This window comes from Vulpes vulpes, chromosome 2, assembly GCF_048418805.1.
Source record: "Vulpes vulpes isolate BD-2025 chromosome 2, VulVul3, whole genome shotgun sequence".
Taxonomy (NCBI): Eukaryota; Metazoa; Chordata; class Mammalia; order Carnivora; family Canidae; genus Vulpes; species Vulpes vulpes.
Window position 1 is genome coordinate 15,317,734 of NC_132781.1, and position 16,227 is coordinate 15,333,960.

Below are 16,227 nucleotides of genomic sequence, written 5' to 3' on the forward strand. Positions count from 1 at the left end.
CAACTATATAGAAGTTGGGGAAAGAGGTTCAAGGAATTAGTCACTTTTTATAAAACATTTATCTACAGTGGCTTGTACTTGTGCAACAGAATGTACAATGCTGATAGGAAATCCAGAGGAAAAATCATTACGAATTCAAGAAATATATAAATGAGTATGTCCCAAATAACTATTATAAAACTCTCCCCCATTCTTGAGTTTCAAATACATCCTAATCTTGTTGTCACCTTAAATAACACTGTCCTTTGAAGGACAGTGCCATTTTTAAAGAGATTTAAAAGATCTATTATAAAAAGATTAATCTCAAATTTCTCTGAAAATATTCAGTGTGGATAAAAGCCTATCTATTTTCAGAACACTGGTCTGGACTTTGGCCCTTAATCTCGCACATGTAGTCAAAAGTCCTATAAAACTGTTGAGTTGGCCTGCCATCTGGGTTAAGATTCATTTCTACAGTTGAAATGATGTATTACTATAATATCCAATACAGAAAGTTAAGAAACAAAGGCATAAATAAAGAGTATCACCATCCTTTAGTGGCATATGATTGCTAAAAATTTTGGATACAAATTCAATGCAGAAACTTTAGAAACTGAACAAAGTATAATGATGATGATGAATTAACAACAACAGGAAAGGTGTTCTTATTATTTTGCCTGAAGTAATAAGCATTTGGCATATGTGTTATTCTATTTGATCTTAACCCTAAGAAATAAACCTATCATTAAAGACCTGTTTTTATCAGTTTACAAGGAATTTAAGGTTATGAAAGTTAACACATAGATATAGCTAGTGGATGTCAGAAATTAAATCCAGATCTAACTCCAGAATTTGAGCTCTCATTTATTGATATATGCGGCCCAAGAAAGAAAATTAAAACCACTGAAATCCCACCAACCAGCTACAACCACTGCTAACATGACCATTCTCTCACCAATCCCATTCTCTCCTGACTTCCCAACCAATCCCAATTATCTCTCTCTTTAGGAAACCAATGTTTTCCCTATGAATATATATATATATATATGTTCATATATACATATATATATATACAAATACATATTTAGTATGTTAAATGTTAGAAATAACATCATAGTATATGTCATGTTGCTGTGACAGGAAACTGAGGCACAGAGATATTATATCACATGTTTAGGATCATATGACTAGTAGGGGGGAAATCAGAACTGAAACGTAATTAAGATACATTTAACTAAAAATGATCCTAGGACACTTGTGTGGCTCAGTCGGTTAAACACCCGAATCTTGATTTTGACTCAGCTCATGATCTCAGTGTTGTGAGATTGAGCCAAGAGTTGGACTCATGGCTGGGCGTGGAGCCTGCTTAAGATTCTCCCTCTCTCTCTCCATACACCCCTCCCCTATCCCCTTCCTGTCTAAAATAAATAAATAATAATTAAAAATAATTAAAAATGACCCTAAACCTTTACATCTCTCCTCCTGCCCCATTATTTAGAAAACACTTTAAAACCCTGCAGTATACTTCAGGATTATCACTATAATAATAACAAAATAAGCTAACATTTATTTATAAGCATTTACTATGAATCAAGCTTCTTGTAAGAGCTTTACATTTATTAGTTGGATTTAAGATTATTATTACCATTTTTATAGATGAGAAAACTGAAAGGTTAAATGACCTGCCTAAAACCACACAGCTAATAAATAATGCCATAAGCAGGAAAGTTAAGAGTATAGGACGAATCTATTCTCTTACCTTGGGAACTGCTTTTATTGAAATCACGGGTTATCAGTTGGTTACCCTAAAAATGGATTATAATCCAGTCTCATACTTAAAAACTGATTTTTCTGCTTTTTAATTTAAGGATAGTTTAAGGGGGTGTTTATAGAATTTAAACAGTACCAGAATTATAGGCAATCTATCTCTGGACTACATTGCGTCCACTTCAAGAGTTCAATAATAAATTGTTTGTGATCCTATACATACCACTTAAATTTTCTAAGTCTTAATTTCTCCACCATAAGACAATTACCAAACACAATTCACTTAACAATTGCTCTGGTAGGTCAGTTATGTAACATGATCAATCATGTCCCATGATTTTAAGTACAGAACCAAAACATACTGTTTACTTGTGGTTTTCTCACATTTTCTGCATACAACAAATTTGATTTGAGGAATAGTAAAATGTAAGTTAGGTATTTTGAATCTAAGGCTAGGGGTGCCTAGATGGCTCAGTGGGTTAAGCATCTGCCTTCTGCTCACTGGGCTCCCTGCTCAGTGAAGAGGCTACTTCTCCTTTACCTTCTGCCCTTCCCCTCTGCTCTTGTTCTCTATCTCAAATAAATACATAAAATCTTAAAAGAAAAAAAAAAGAATCCAAAGCTATGAAGACTGAATCCCTTAATTTATTAGACAAATTCTGATCCACAGCTATACCTCAGTGTACTTTTCACTAGACTTTGCAGACCAAATATCAATAATCTGCTCTGGTTTGATCCACAATTTCCTTTTATATGTAGGATAATCTTGAAAACTAGACACAGGTAACAGATACCAGGTACAAAAGGACAAACCAAAAAAAAGACATGGCCATTTCTTAGAACAAAAGTTTTACTCTTCCAACCTAAAATATAAATATCAAAAGGTTAAAGTTTAGAAAATACAGAAACAACACTCTCAGAAGTCAATAGCAGAATGAACCCTACAGAATTCAGCATTGTTCATTGGACTGCCCGTAAGCAGCCTGCAGCAGTCCTGTAACCCAGCTGTCCCTCAAAGTGTGGAACATCAACCAGCAACTTCAGAATCACCTGAAAAGCAAATTCTCAACCCAACCCAGGTTTACTGAACCAGAAATTCTGAGGGTGGGCCCAGCAATCTGCATTTAAATAGGTCTTCCTAGTAATTCTGAAGCATGTGAAAATCTGAAAGTCACTGTTTGAACCTTTGGTTTATGACTATTGTCTCTGTGAAATATACTATTTTCCTAAATTAGTATGTGATAATGAATACAGCTAGTGGACAAGAAGAGAAAACAGCTTTAATTGAATTACTATATATAAGTATACAATAAAATATAATCACTATTCTGTTAGCATATCCTACGTAAGAGAAATTCAAAAGAAATGGATTATTTGTTTGCTTTGTGAGTACACTGAATTTATCTGTTTGTCGTTAAGTTTTGGTACTATGTAGAAGATAACAGCTTCAACGTTCAGGTCACTAATCTTATTTCAATAGAAACTTATTTTCAGAGAGTTTAATAACTTTATTATAAAAGAGTAAAACACTAAGAAGTTTCCGTGCATTAAAACTGTTCAGATAAGAAAAGGAGAGACTGAGGAGTATGGCAATTAACATTCTGGCAACATGTTTTAGTTTCTTCCTGGCTTTCTGAAAATTTCAACTGAGGTTTAGTTTGGTTCAATTCCAATTCAGCAAAGATTCATATTGGTGGAAAATACATGGATAATTTTTAAAAGGACAGGGATTCAGCACTGGCATTCCAACAAACAGCAGCTACCTTGCTTCTTTGACAATAACAGCTAGATTACATTAAAGATGTCAGATGGACAATCAGGAAGTGAAAGATTAGTCTCCCTGACAATCACTCTGACTTGCAAATCTGAAAAAGAATAGGCCTCTGACAGAGCTTCTCTTCCAAAACTCTACACAGGAATAGGGAATTAGTGTATTTATTTGTTTTACTTTATTATATTAAAATTTGCATGAAGAAATGCAAAGCACATTATTCCCTTTACCAAGAAGTGTGACAGTACCTCAAAACATGAAAAGGATTCTTCTAACCATGTGCTATCATGCCATCTAAAGAGCTATTTTCTTCCTTTCAGAAACAGAAAAGCTGGCTCCTAATACATAACTGTGATTGATTTTAAAAAAGTCATCTCCAACAGTGGATGAAAACTAGGATTCTGCATCCTGAAAGTAAAATCCCCAAGATATTTCAATATTTAAAACTGATCCATACAATGTCTCTGATTAGGTTTGGTTCAGATTTTCGCCTATTATCTTTTTTTTTTTTTAAACATGTCTTATTTGCCTTCAGAACTATATTACCCTGACATTTCAGATTGGAGTTATTGATACTTTCCCTAGAACTAAAAATCATTTTATTCTGCTGATCCCTAATGTGGTAAATATGTAGTGGTTTCACTCTGTGGTTTACCATCAATTTTAATGAGCAGGAATAAACAAAAGACCTAAAACCAAGTCTTCTAAGGCCCTCTACTAAAGCTCTGATCTGTATACTCAACTAGATCTTTGAACATTTCTGACACAGCTCTATAGACTCACTGTAGAGTGAGTGCAAAGGATGTTGCCAGGCAACTCATCTCAGTTTGCAAGAATCTAAGCATTGATAATGACTCTGTCTCAGCTTGGCTCCCACAAGAGAAGGGTTTAGTGAACTCCCACATGTGCTCATAGGCCATTCATGAGAAGAGGTATTTCTACAAGTGAATGTCCAGGAGTCCAAATTGGGAACCTATAAGGTTTCTTTTCTAATTTAAGTTTAATGTTTCCAACATCACAACTATTTTCTGTAACTGTCCAGAAATCCAATAGGCATTCAAAAAAGTAGGTCGTGTATAAAGGACAAGTGTTGAATGAACATTTTTATTCATATTTTTAATATTTTTGTTTGTACACGGCCAAGGCAATATTTCTTCAAGGATCTCAAATCACAAAAATCATTCTGGAAACTATTTATCTACCAAAATTATTTTAGTTCTTTTGAGAATTATCCTTGAAATGGTTTTCAATACTTACTCTTGATTGTATCAGTAGTAAAAAGGATGTTTAATAAAAACTATCTTCTAATAAGGAAAATATGCAATCAGTTGCAAAAGGAGTTACAGTATGTTTTTATGAATAGTATACATGCAAAACACTGCTCTGCTGGATGGGCCTGATCCAAACCTCCCTCTGTCAAAGCAGACACTTTGCATGCATGCTTACCAGGGCAGTATGCATCCACATCCAGTTTCTGAGCTGAAGCGAGGGTTGGTGAGCCAAGCTCGGATTCTGGAATTCGTGGGCTCTCAACAAACTTTGCCTTCCTCAGAGGGGCTAAGAACAAAAGAAGAGACAGAGAGAGGGAGAGGGAAAAAGGAGAGAGAGAAAGAGAGAGAGAGAGAGAGAAGAAAACAAAAAGGAAGGAAGAAAGAAAAAGGGAAACAGGGAAAGAGAAGGGAAAGAGAGAAACACAGAGGGGTCATGAGTAAGGGGAACAGCAGGCAACAGATGGAAGCACTTAAATGAACGACACACTCTGTCAGACTCAGATCAGGTTACCCTATTTTTTTGTGCCAGAAAAAAAATTAACTGCATTCTTCATAGAGAAGATGGGTCTTGTTAAAAAGTCACTGCAAACTGGAACAGCTAAAATATAATATTCAAAACTATGAGCCTAAGTTGCAATTGTTTATTACCTTTAGCTACTTTCTCTCTTTAGAAAGCAAAGAGCTATTTTTTCTTTGCCATTAAATAAAGGTGCTGAGGAAAGTATAGAGCTAGGTTTTAAAATTCTGTTTATAACAATTGTAATCAAAGCTTTTTTTTAAATCCAGAAATAACTGTTATGACACTCAATTGTGATAAATACCATAACTAGGATTAATCTACCTAGCTTAAAAGTAAATCAATCACCTGACTGTTCAGCTTATAAAGTAAAAAGTCAAACTGCTTTTGGACTAAGATGTTATCTAGGCCATGTCAGTGTGACATTGGATGCTAAAGGTAGAGAGAGGTGATTTAATTATACATATAATCAGGAGGTCTATGGATTAGTAATATTCCATGTCATGAAATCCATTCATTCTTGTAAGGAATGAAATAAAAAGTATAATTCACAATTGAAAGTTCTATTTATAGGACGCCTGGGTGGCTCAGTGGTTTCAGTGTCTGCCTTTGGCTCAGGGCATGATCCTGGAGTCCTGGGATCGAGTCCCACATCAGGCTTCCTGCCTGGAGCCTGCTTCTCCCTCTGCCTATATCTCTGCCTCTCTCTCTCTCTCTCTCTCTCTCTGTCTCTCATTAATAAATAAATAAAATCTTTTTTTAAAAAAAGTTCTACTTATTAAAGGCTTGTATAAATTCTATTTACTAATTTTTTAGGAGGAAGAGTTATGGAACACTACTGATAAACATTTAAGTAATCAGTTTAATACATTAAAATTTGAAATTATGAAGATTACTTTGGTACTCTCAAACTGAGTTCCATTAAATAAACTACAACAGGATGAAAGTGCTTAGCATAACATTATTTCAAAAGTATCATTTGAATCTGAAATTGAGTTGTATGCATTATATATTTCTGTCATAACTACAGGTATCCAAGACATGTGAGGGCTTAAGATTATATTACTTTTTTCAAAAGTTTCTGCATGTTCTTCAAAATCCTCATCCATTAATGATCCACAAGGGATTCTAAGTTATTCCTAAAAGACCCTATAAAAAGTAATATAAAAAAAAAAGTAATATAAAATTTTGCCATTATAATGGCCAGAATTATTCTCTATTTTCTCTGGAAGATAAAAATAATCAAGTGTTAAAAAATATAGAAGTACTTTTGAAATGTGCTGATACTCAAAACCTACAAGCAACTAAATCACATTTTAAATCTTAAGATATGCATATATATTTTAAGTGGTATGTTAAAAAACAAAATAAATCCTGTTACTTTCTCCATAGCAACAAGAGCTTAGGGTGTTAACAGTATGGTTCTCTGCCAAAAGTAAGCTTTAAAATAGCAGAACTCTCACCTCTGCTAAAACTGTAATAATTGAGCCTATTTTTAAAAGTCACTGTCACAAAGATCTCGAGTGATTTATATGCAAATCTGCAGGTTACTAATAACCAATATTAGCGTCTCTTTCATTATAATCTCACCAACCAATTCAAAAATAATGAAACATTTTATTTATCCAGTATTGCTTTGTATAGAAGAAATGATTATAATTTAATTCTTAAAGCTATTAAGTCCTTTACTAGAATTTTATTATTTTATTTTATCATGGCAGCAGAGTAACTATTCACCTGCTGAGTTCTGACAAAGACAGTACTGGTCCCTGTTAAAGGGATTCCATATATCTAAAAATCTTAATAACAATTTTTATAATGAAAATAGTAGGCTAGTAGACAGAAATCAGCAACTCAGGGTAGAGATATAAGGAAGAAATTGAAGGATGGCAGGAGAAACTGAGGGGGTGGTATAAGGAAAGTATAAGAATTATGAGATGGGAATCAAGGGGATAAATCAGGATCCCAGGGATTCTGTAAACTCAATGCCACGCAGACTTCTTGTGTTTCCCTTCTCAGGAATTCCAAGAGGTTATCTTTACAGCCCATAGTGGACATTTGATTCTTTTTTCCTACCTCATCTCTACCCTCATTCATGAGATACTGTAAATGTCTAATAATTACTTTAAATTATTTTTAAAGGTAGATTATAATGCTGCTCTTACCCAAATCATAGAAAACTACTGCTGTCTATAAGTCCAAACACAGAGGGTGCAATCACAGTTATGACAGGCTGTCCTATAGTCTTAATACTGCTTGGTGAAGAACATAAAAGGTCACTTTGGAATATAGGACACAATATTTTGCTCGCAAGACTAGAATTTTAATTTGTTTCATTGTAAAAAAAATGTTACATAAGATGATTCAGCTGGGTAAAAGAATTCTGTGTCAAAAGGGTTTATCAGTTTTTTTTTTTCTGTGTGGGTCTGTGCCTCTCTCTCTCTCTCTCTCTCTGATTTTCATAAGTAAATGAAAGCTTAAGAAAAAAAAAAAAGATACAAATAAAACTTAAAAACAGCTTTAGGGAAATGAACAACTTAAACCAGAAAGAGAAAAACAGTAGTACAACTTGTCAGTGTTCTCACAAACCGAGAAACTACGCCTGGGATTAGCAAAGCCGGAGGAAAAAAAAAATGCAAGCAATCAACTCTGTTCAAGTATCGCTCTAAGCTTTCCCAACTCTCCCCAAGAACAGCAAAGAGCCTCCCCAAGCGCTGCTCCAGACGACTTCTTGACTCTGTTTGACAACCGAGTGTTTCCCCCGAGGGGATGCACCGTTCCTGGAGGTACTGCAATACCAGGTCGATGCGCAGAGTGGACGGAGCAAGCTCCTATTCCATCTCCATCTCCCTGCTCCAAAAATCCATTTAATATATTGTCCTCGGATAGAGGACAATTCTGTGTCAAAAGGGTTTATCAGTTTTTTAAAAAGTGGTTGAAATGAGATGGGTAGAAGGATCATAAAACCAAACTAGATATTTTACTGTGATATAATATGGTAGTAGGGTAGCAAGGGGCTGGATAACACAAGAATTAAGAGAAAGCTTAAGTGAGATTCCATCTCTTCCACTTCTTCTTAGCTGAGAACATTTCTCTTATGTTTTCTATCAGTTATTTGGACTTAATTTTTTTTATGATTTTATTTATTTATTCATGAGAGAGACAGAGAAGATGCAGAGACACAGGCAGAGGGTGAAGCAGGCTCCATGCAGGGAGCCCAATGCAGGCCTCTCAATTCCAGGACTTCAGGACCATGCCCCAGGCTGAAGGCAGCTGCTAAACCGCTGAGCTACCCAGGGATCCCTAAAATAAGGATTTTAAATAACTACTAAGATATTTGTCTTTGATAAACTTATCCAGCAAATGGGAATTTTTAGGATGGAGCTGGCACAGGACTCAGATAATTATGGGAGATAGGTACAGAGGCAGACCAAACCAAAGCAAAGACAAGGAAAATGGGAATTGAAGGATATATTTAGGATGAGAACATCATAAAGTACTAAGAAATTCTTTTCATAAAGTCGGTTTTATAATAAAAAACATATTCAGCAAGATTAATCTAAGACAAATTAATTGCCAAATATGAAAGCAGAGCAAACAGATTTTAGCTATAGGTGAGAATGAGGAATATAAGGCATCCAAGTCAGAATGGAGTAAATAAAATCATCTCTGTTCACGGATGACATTCCTTAAATGTAGAAAACCTTAAATGAAGTAAAGATTCTGCAATAAAACTGAGCAAAATTGCAAGATATAAAATCAATACACAAAATACACTAATGATGAGCAATCCCAGGATGAAATTAAGAAAACAATTCAATTTAAAGTAGCAATAAAAAAGAGTACTTAGGAATAAACTTAATCAAGGAGGTTAAAGACTTAAACACTGAAAAACTATAAACTGTTGCTGAAATTAAAGACACAAATAAATGGAAAGACATCCCTTGTTCATGGATTTGAAGACTATTTAATATTGCCAAAACGGCAATACTTGCCAGAGCAATCTATAGATTCAATGCAATCCTAATAAAAATCCCAATGACATTTTTTGCAGAAATAGAAAAATCGATCCTAAAATTCATAAAGAATCTCAAGAAACCCTGAATAACCACACCAATCTTAAAAAGAACAAAGTTGGAGGTCTTATACTTCATGATTTCAAAACTTACTATAAAGCTTCTTATAAAGTAATCAAAACAGTATATATAGTACACTGTCATAAAGACAGACATATAGACCAACTGAACAGAGATTCCAGAAATAAATCCAATACGCGAATGATTTTACAAAGATACCAAGACCATTTTATGGGCAAAGGACAATCTTTTCAATAAATGGTCTTGGGGAAACTGGATATTCACAGGCAAATGGATGAAGCTGGATCCATATCTTACACCATATATAGAAATTAACACAAGATCAAAGACCTAAATGTAAGAACTAAAATTCTAAAACTCTTAGAGGAAAATATAGGAGAAAAAAGATATTAACTGGAGAACTATTAAACAAGTGTCCAGGGATCCCTGGGTGGCGCAGCGGTTTGGCGCCTGCCTTTGGCCCAGGGCGCGATCCTCGAGACCCGGGATCAAATCCCACATCGGGCTCCCGGTGCATGGAGCCTGCTTCTCCCTCTGCCTGTGTCTCTGCCTCTCTTTCTCTCTCTGTATGACTACCATAAGTAAATAAAATTTAAAAGAAAAAAAAAAAAAACAAGTGTCCATCGAAAGATGAATGGATAAAGAAGATGTGGTCTATGTATACAATGGAATATTACTCAGCCATTAGAAACAACAAATACCCATCATTTGCTTCGACGTGGATGGAACTGGAGGGTATTATGCTGAGTGAAATAAGTCATTTGGAGAAGGACAAACATTATATGTTCTCATTCATTTGGGGAATATAAATAATAGTGAAAGCATATAAATGTAAATGAAATACAAAACGTGAGCAGTTTGGCAAAGTAAAGTTAACTTTGCTTACCAATACAAATATGAGTTAGTGTATGGCCCCTAGTTATCCATGACAGGCTCACATATGAACCTTTCTTATCTCTACTGATTATAGTGAACAGCCTCAGGAAGGAGGAAAAACAGAATTCATTTTATTTGAGTAAAAAAAGCAACCTTACATAGTTTTAACATTTCAAAGGATAACAGTAATTATGTCCATTAAAAAAAAGAAGAAGAAAGAAAGCTAGTTAATCCGCATCAACTTATGGCATTATGGTCCCAGTGAAAAGAAGGGGCTTGAATATCACAAAAAGAATTTAGAAGCTATCCAAGTGTGGGGAAAATATTCTTTCCGATTTTCAATATGTTAAAAAATTTAGCAATTTGGAAATCAAAATAAGTTTTTGTAAAGAAACTACCATGTAACGATTTAATATTAACTTCCTAATGATGAAAACAAAAAAATCTCAAAAGTAACAACATCCAAATAACTGAAAGGCCATTAATAATTTTAAATCTGTACATAATTCAATAAAGGATAGAACTATTCACTATCAGTGACAAAGCAAACTGCTACACAGAAATAAAAGGAAATGGAATTTGAGAAGGTACATTAGTGTATTTATTTATTCACAACTAACAACTTCAAGACTAATGAGTTATCACAAAAATATTCATAAAGCTGTCTACTGATCAAAACAGAAAGGTTGAGATATTGAGGCTAAATGCTTTACTTGTACTTTCTACTCCAGGAGTTCTAGTTGTCAGGTGAAAGTTTATATATAGACAACATATTGCTAAAAACTCTAATTATGAATCTAATTACTTTCTATGTATTTTTTCATGTTTAATTATCCCCTTATTCAAATAATCTTGTTTAAAAAGCAAAACACGGCAAAGTCCCCCACCTCACCACTAGAGTATATATTAAAAAAAAAAAAAACTATGTAATAAACAAAAACAGCCATCAGGATACATTTTAAGGATTATCATAACCATTTGGCAGTATTAAGATACATCATTTACTCAAAATGCAAATTCAATGCTTAATGAAATTTTCACATATTAAGAGTGATACTTTTAAAATGAGAATTGTTGGGCAACTGGGTGGCTCAGTAAATTAAGCATCTGCTTTCAGCTCAGGTCATGCCAGGGTCCTGGGATCAAGCCCTGCATTGGGCTTTCTACTGAGTGGGGAGCCTGCTTCTCCCTCTTCCTCTGCCCCACACCCCTCCAGCTCATGCTCACTCTTTCTTGTGCTTTCTGAAATAAATAAAAATCTTCAACAAAAAAATGAGAATTGTTTTGTTAGAAAACTGAATACAACTATTTGTAAACGAACCATAAAATGTACCAGAGAGCTCTTCCATTCAATCCAGTAAAATGTTACTGTGTTCTACCTACCATGTGCAGAGCTAGATGCTTCAGGGGATTCAAACATCATTAGAACAGTCTCTGGCCAGAAGGAACTCAATGATGGAGAAAAGGCAGAGTAAGAATAGCTATGATAGGGATCCCTGGGTGGTGCAGCGGTTTAGCGCCTGCCTTTGGCCCAGGGTGCAATCCTGGAGACCTGGAATCGAATCCCACATCGGGCTCCCTATATGGAGCCTGCTTCTCCCTCTGCCTATGTCTCTGCCTCTCTCTCTCTCTGTGACTATCATGAATAAATAAATAAAATCTAAAAAAAAAAAAAAAAAAAAAGAATAGCTATGATATAAAGTAGAGAAAGCTAAGTGCCAAAAGAGGTATAAAACAGGGGCTACTGGGTTTAAAGAAGAGAAAAATATATTTCAGAATGCCTCCCAACTCAGCACAAAGTTTAATAAATGTTCATTAATTTTATATTAAAATCAAAATTACAATGTTATTTCAAAAAGCTAGTTTGGAAAGGGATGCCTGGGTGGCTTAGTGGTTGGGCACCTGCCTTTGGCTCAGGTCGTGATCCCGGGATCCGGGATCGAGTCCCATATCGGGCTCCCTCAGGGGAGCCTGCTTCTCCCTTTGCCTGTGTTGCTGACTCTCTCTCTCTCTCAGTCTGTGTCTCTCATGAATAAATAAATAAATATTTTTTTAAAAAGCTAGTTCGGAGAGAATTACTAGGTCTTTTTAAATTTACCTTTTTAAAAAAAAGTTTCAAAGAAGAGTTTTATGTTTATAACAGTTAAAAAGCTACTAGAGAGGGATCCCTGGGTGGGTCAAGCTGTTTGGCGCCTTTCTTGGACTCAGGGCATGATCCTGGAGACCTGATATCGAGTCCTACATCAGGCTCCCTGCATACAGCCTGCTTCTCCCTCTGCCTCTCTCTCTCTCTGTGTCTCTCAAGAATAAATAAAATCTTAAAAAAAAAACCAAAAAGCTACTAGAGAAATAGCTCGTGTTTTTAAAAAGTTGAAAAAGAGCAAACTAAAATTAAAATCAAGGAGAAAAAGGAAATAATAAAGATTAGAGCAGAAAGCAATAAAACAGAAAATAATAAATTCCTGGAAAGACACAAATGATCAAAACTGACTCATTAAAAAACATTAAAAAATAGAAAATCTGAATAGATATATAACACGTAAGGAAACTGAATTAACATCTTCCAATAAAGAAAAGCCATGTCCCAAGTGGCATCACTAGTGAACTATACCAATTATTTAAAGAAGAAATAGAATTCCTTTATAAACTCTATCAGAAAATTAGGGAAGAAGGTAGGACAGGAGCAAGTGACCTAGAAAAACATTACTTTGGGTACATGACTAGATTTTATATCACAGTATATAAGAAATATATAATATTCATTTGATTTATGAATTTATTCTTAGTTTTATCATTTAAGTATTACTGTTTTAAAAATTAGTAAATACATTGTTTTAAATTTTATCAAAGCAAAAAGTTTAAAAACTGAGTTTTCTAACATTACATTTATTGATGATTTTTTTTTTTAAAGATTTTATTTATTTATTGATGAGACACACACAGAGAGAGAGAGAGAGAGAGAGAGAGAGTCAAAGACATAGGCAGAGGGAGAAGCAGGCTCCATGCAGGGAGCCCAATGCGGAACTAGACCAGGGAACTCCAGGATCACACCCTGGGCAGAAAGCAGGCCCTAAACTGCTGAGCCACCCAGGGATCCCTATGATTGTTTTCTTAAAGAGCTTTATAAGAAATTGTAAGTTTGCTCTGCTCTTATTTGGCAATTCAAAACAAAACGAAGTATAAGAGAATTTTTATGAAAGAGGATTTCAATTGTAGAAAAATACACTTAAGCTTTGTTTTAGAAAAATCAATGGGAACAGGTAATTCTGTTTGGGACTTGCATAGTCTCTTTTGTTAGTGAAACTAACTTCTTGCTAGAGCCAAATTCTAATGCTAGGTACATAGCTGTAAAAACAGATATCTTACTTTCAAAAAAGCTATGCCACAACCAATAAAGTAACAGCTAACATTTTTTTTTTTTTTTGAGAGAGAGAAAGAGAATGCACATCAACGTCGGGGGTGGGGGACAAACGGAGAGGGAGAATCTCAAACTGACTCTGTTCTGAGTGTAGAGCCAACACGGCTTGATCTCACCACCATGAGATCATGACCTGAGCCAAAATCAAGAAACGCTTAACCAACTGGGCCACACCCAGGTGCCCCGTTAACGTTTGTGTAAGTTTATTTTATGCTTTTATTTATATTTCATAATTTTTCTATGAGAAATACAACACATTAACTTTGTTGCAGATGGGAAAACAGAATCACAAGATCTCTTACCAAAGATCACAGCATTTAAGTGGTACATTATAAAACCATACCCAGGTCTTTCGATTTAGAATATTGTATTATTTCATCAACAATATTGTTCTTCAAGGTATGGAACTCTTTATAGCAAGAAATGATTTTAAATGATCTATAAAATTGGCAGTAAATAGCACTGAATTATACAGCATGGTGGGCTGTACTAGTGCCTACCAACATCCTAGTCTCCATTTCTTTCTGTGCACAAGGATGACTACAATTGCCAGCTCCTGTGAAGTTTAGGAAGGACTATGTGACTGGTTCTGGCTTATGAAATGAGAACAACGGTGACATCAGCCCTGCATGGTTTTATAGTCTGTCTCGTCCTATGACACAAGTCAGTAAAGTCTCATGTTGAGATGATACAGATATAAGATTGAAGCCACCTGAATTGCTGTGTTACTCTATCAAGAACAGCTGTCCTGAAGAATTGCCCAGGCTTGTTGGGTAAACTAGAAATAGACCTTGGTTATGTTAAACCACTGAGATTTATAAGGCCATTGTTATGACAGCAACGTCTAGATTATTCTAATGAAATGGCTACAATGTTATTCCTTTTTCAATTATGTTTCCATCCTTTTGAATAGGTCCAGAAGAAAATTTTAATGTGCTAATATTAGTTAATCCTCCTTTTTAACAAAGAAGGGAAAAATTTTAATATCAGTGCCATTTGAAAGTAAAGTATTTAGCAAGAACCAAAGTTCTGGATAACCATACAGTTACAGTGTCTGATAGTGACTCTCCAGGTTAACTAGAATATACAATTTCTTTTTTAAAAAATATTTATTCATGAGAGACACACACAGAGAGAAGGAGAGACAGAGAGAGACAGAGGGAGAAGCAAGCTCCCTGCAAGGAGCCCAACGTGGGACTCGATCCTGGACCAGGGATCAATGCTTTGAGCCAAAGGCAGACGCTCAACCACTGAGCCACCCAGGTGTCCCTATACAACCTTTGAAAGTAAATTTATTTAAATAAAAACATGAAGTTCAAAGACAATATTAGGTTTTAAAAGTATGGTTATAAGTAGGTATGGCAAAAATCATGAAGGAACTATGCCAATCAAGGAAATCTGAGAAACATGCACTGTACTAAACTGTTTCTCAATTTGGGTAACTTAATTTTCTATTTTCTGTCCATTCTGTGTTCAGATGGTAGCAAAATATTTAGGCAACTGCATTTATTTTATTTTTTTCCTAAAGATTTTATTTATTTATTCATGAGAGACGCAGAGAGAGAGGCAGAGACATAGGCAGAGGGAGAAGGAGAAGGAGAAGCAGGCTCCCTTCAGGGAGCCTGATGCGGAACTCGATCCCAGGACCCCGAGATCATGCCCTGAGCCAAAGACAGATGCCCAATCCCTAAGCCACTACTGAGCCTTTAGGCAATTGCATTTAAACTGGTATCGGTGTGAAGGGATAGAGCTGATGAAATACTCAGATAATAACCATCTAGTCTAGTCATAACCAAGATATTGGTGACGCAATAAAGATAGTAAAAGACTCGGGAAATAACAGGTTAAGTAGTGAAAATAAATTAAGCTAAGAAACGACTTCTCATATAAATAGACTTAAGGACATTTGGGCAATCTAGTCTTTTGATTAAACAGGGCAGTCTCCTCTTAACATTTTTTTTGCCATCTCTTCAGGAGAGCCAATCCATTTTTTATATATTTATAAGAGTCACTGATGGCACAGTCAGAGGTCAAAAGAGGGGAAAGAGGCTCTCCTTAGCTGCCACTAAGGTACTCCCTCCTTCTGAAGAAGCTGGGATGAGCTGGTGTGAGGCCCTCACTTCACTGGGTAACTCGCACTGTGCCCAGCAGCACCCACCTATCATCTGCCCACACCATGGCCTCCACCTTGGAGCTCACCTGCATCTATGTGGCCCTCATCTTGCAAGACAAAAGTTGTCAGTCAGAGATGACAATTAAGTTCAATGCCTTCATTAAAGCAGCCAGTGTAAATGTCAAACCTTTCTGGCCAGGTTAATTTACAAAGTCCCTCGCCAATATCAACACTGGGAGCCCCACCTGCACCAACAGGAGGTCCTGTCCCCTCCACCACTGCTGCCCCAGCTGAGGAGATGAAAAGTAGAAGCAAAGAAAGAAGAATCTGAGGAGTATGATGATGACATGAGCTTTGGTCTTTTGACTAAACCTTTTCTGTAACATATTCAATAAAAACCTGAACTCAAAAAAAAAAA

The 16,227-nt window shown here is 35.5% G+C and overlaps 1 protein-coding gene, 1 non-coding gene and 1 pseudogene across 21 annotated transcripts in view; 1 reads left to right on the top strand and 2 right to left on the bottom strand.

The window, feature by feature from the left end:
- Positions 1–16,227, bottom strand: part of TANC2 (tetratricopeptide repeat, ankyrin repeat and coiled-coil containing 2) — a 478,177-nt gene that overhangs the window by 167,936 nt on the left and 294,014 nt on the right. For 11 of the 20 annotated variants that reach the window (XM_072746841.1, XM_072746845.1, XM_072746842.1 and 8 more), the window contains one exon: positions 4,964–5,074. The exons of the other annotated variants lie outside the window; for them this stretch is intronic. In XM_072746841.1, the coding sequence (XP_072602942.1) occupies positions 4,964–5,074 (111 nt within the window). The remainder of the gene's footprint in view (positions 1–4,963; positions 5,075–16,227) is intronic. 20 annotated transcript variants of the gene reach the window in all.
- On the bottom strand, positions 8,070–8,252 carry LOC112920944 (U2 spliceosomal RNA). Its single transcript, XR_003235161.1, has one exon. It is a non-coding gene; the product is annotated as a U2 spliceosomal RNA (small nuclear RNA).
- LOC112920589 (large ribosomal subunit protein P1 pseudogene) lies at positions 15,805–16,192 on the top strand (annotated as a pseudogene).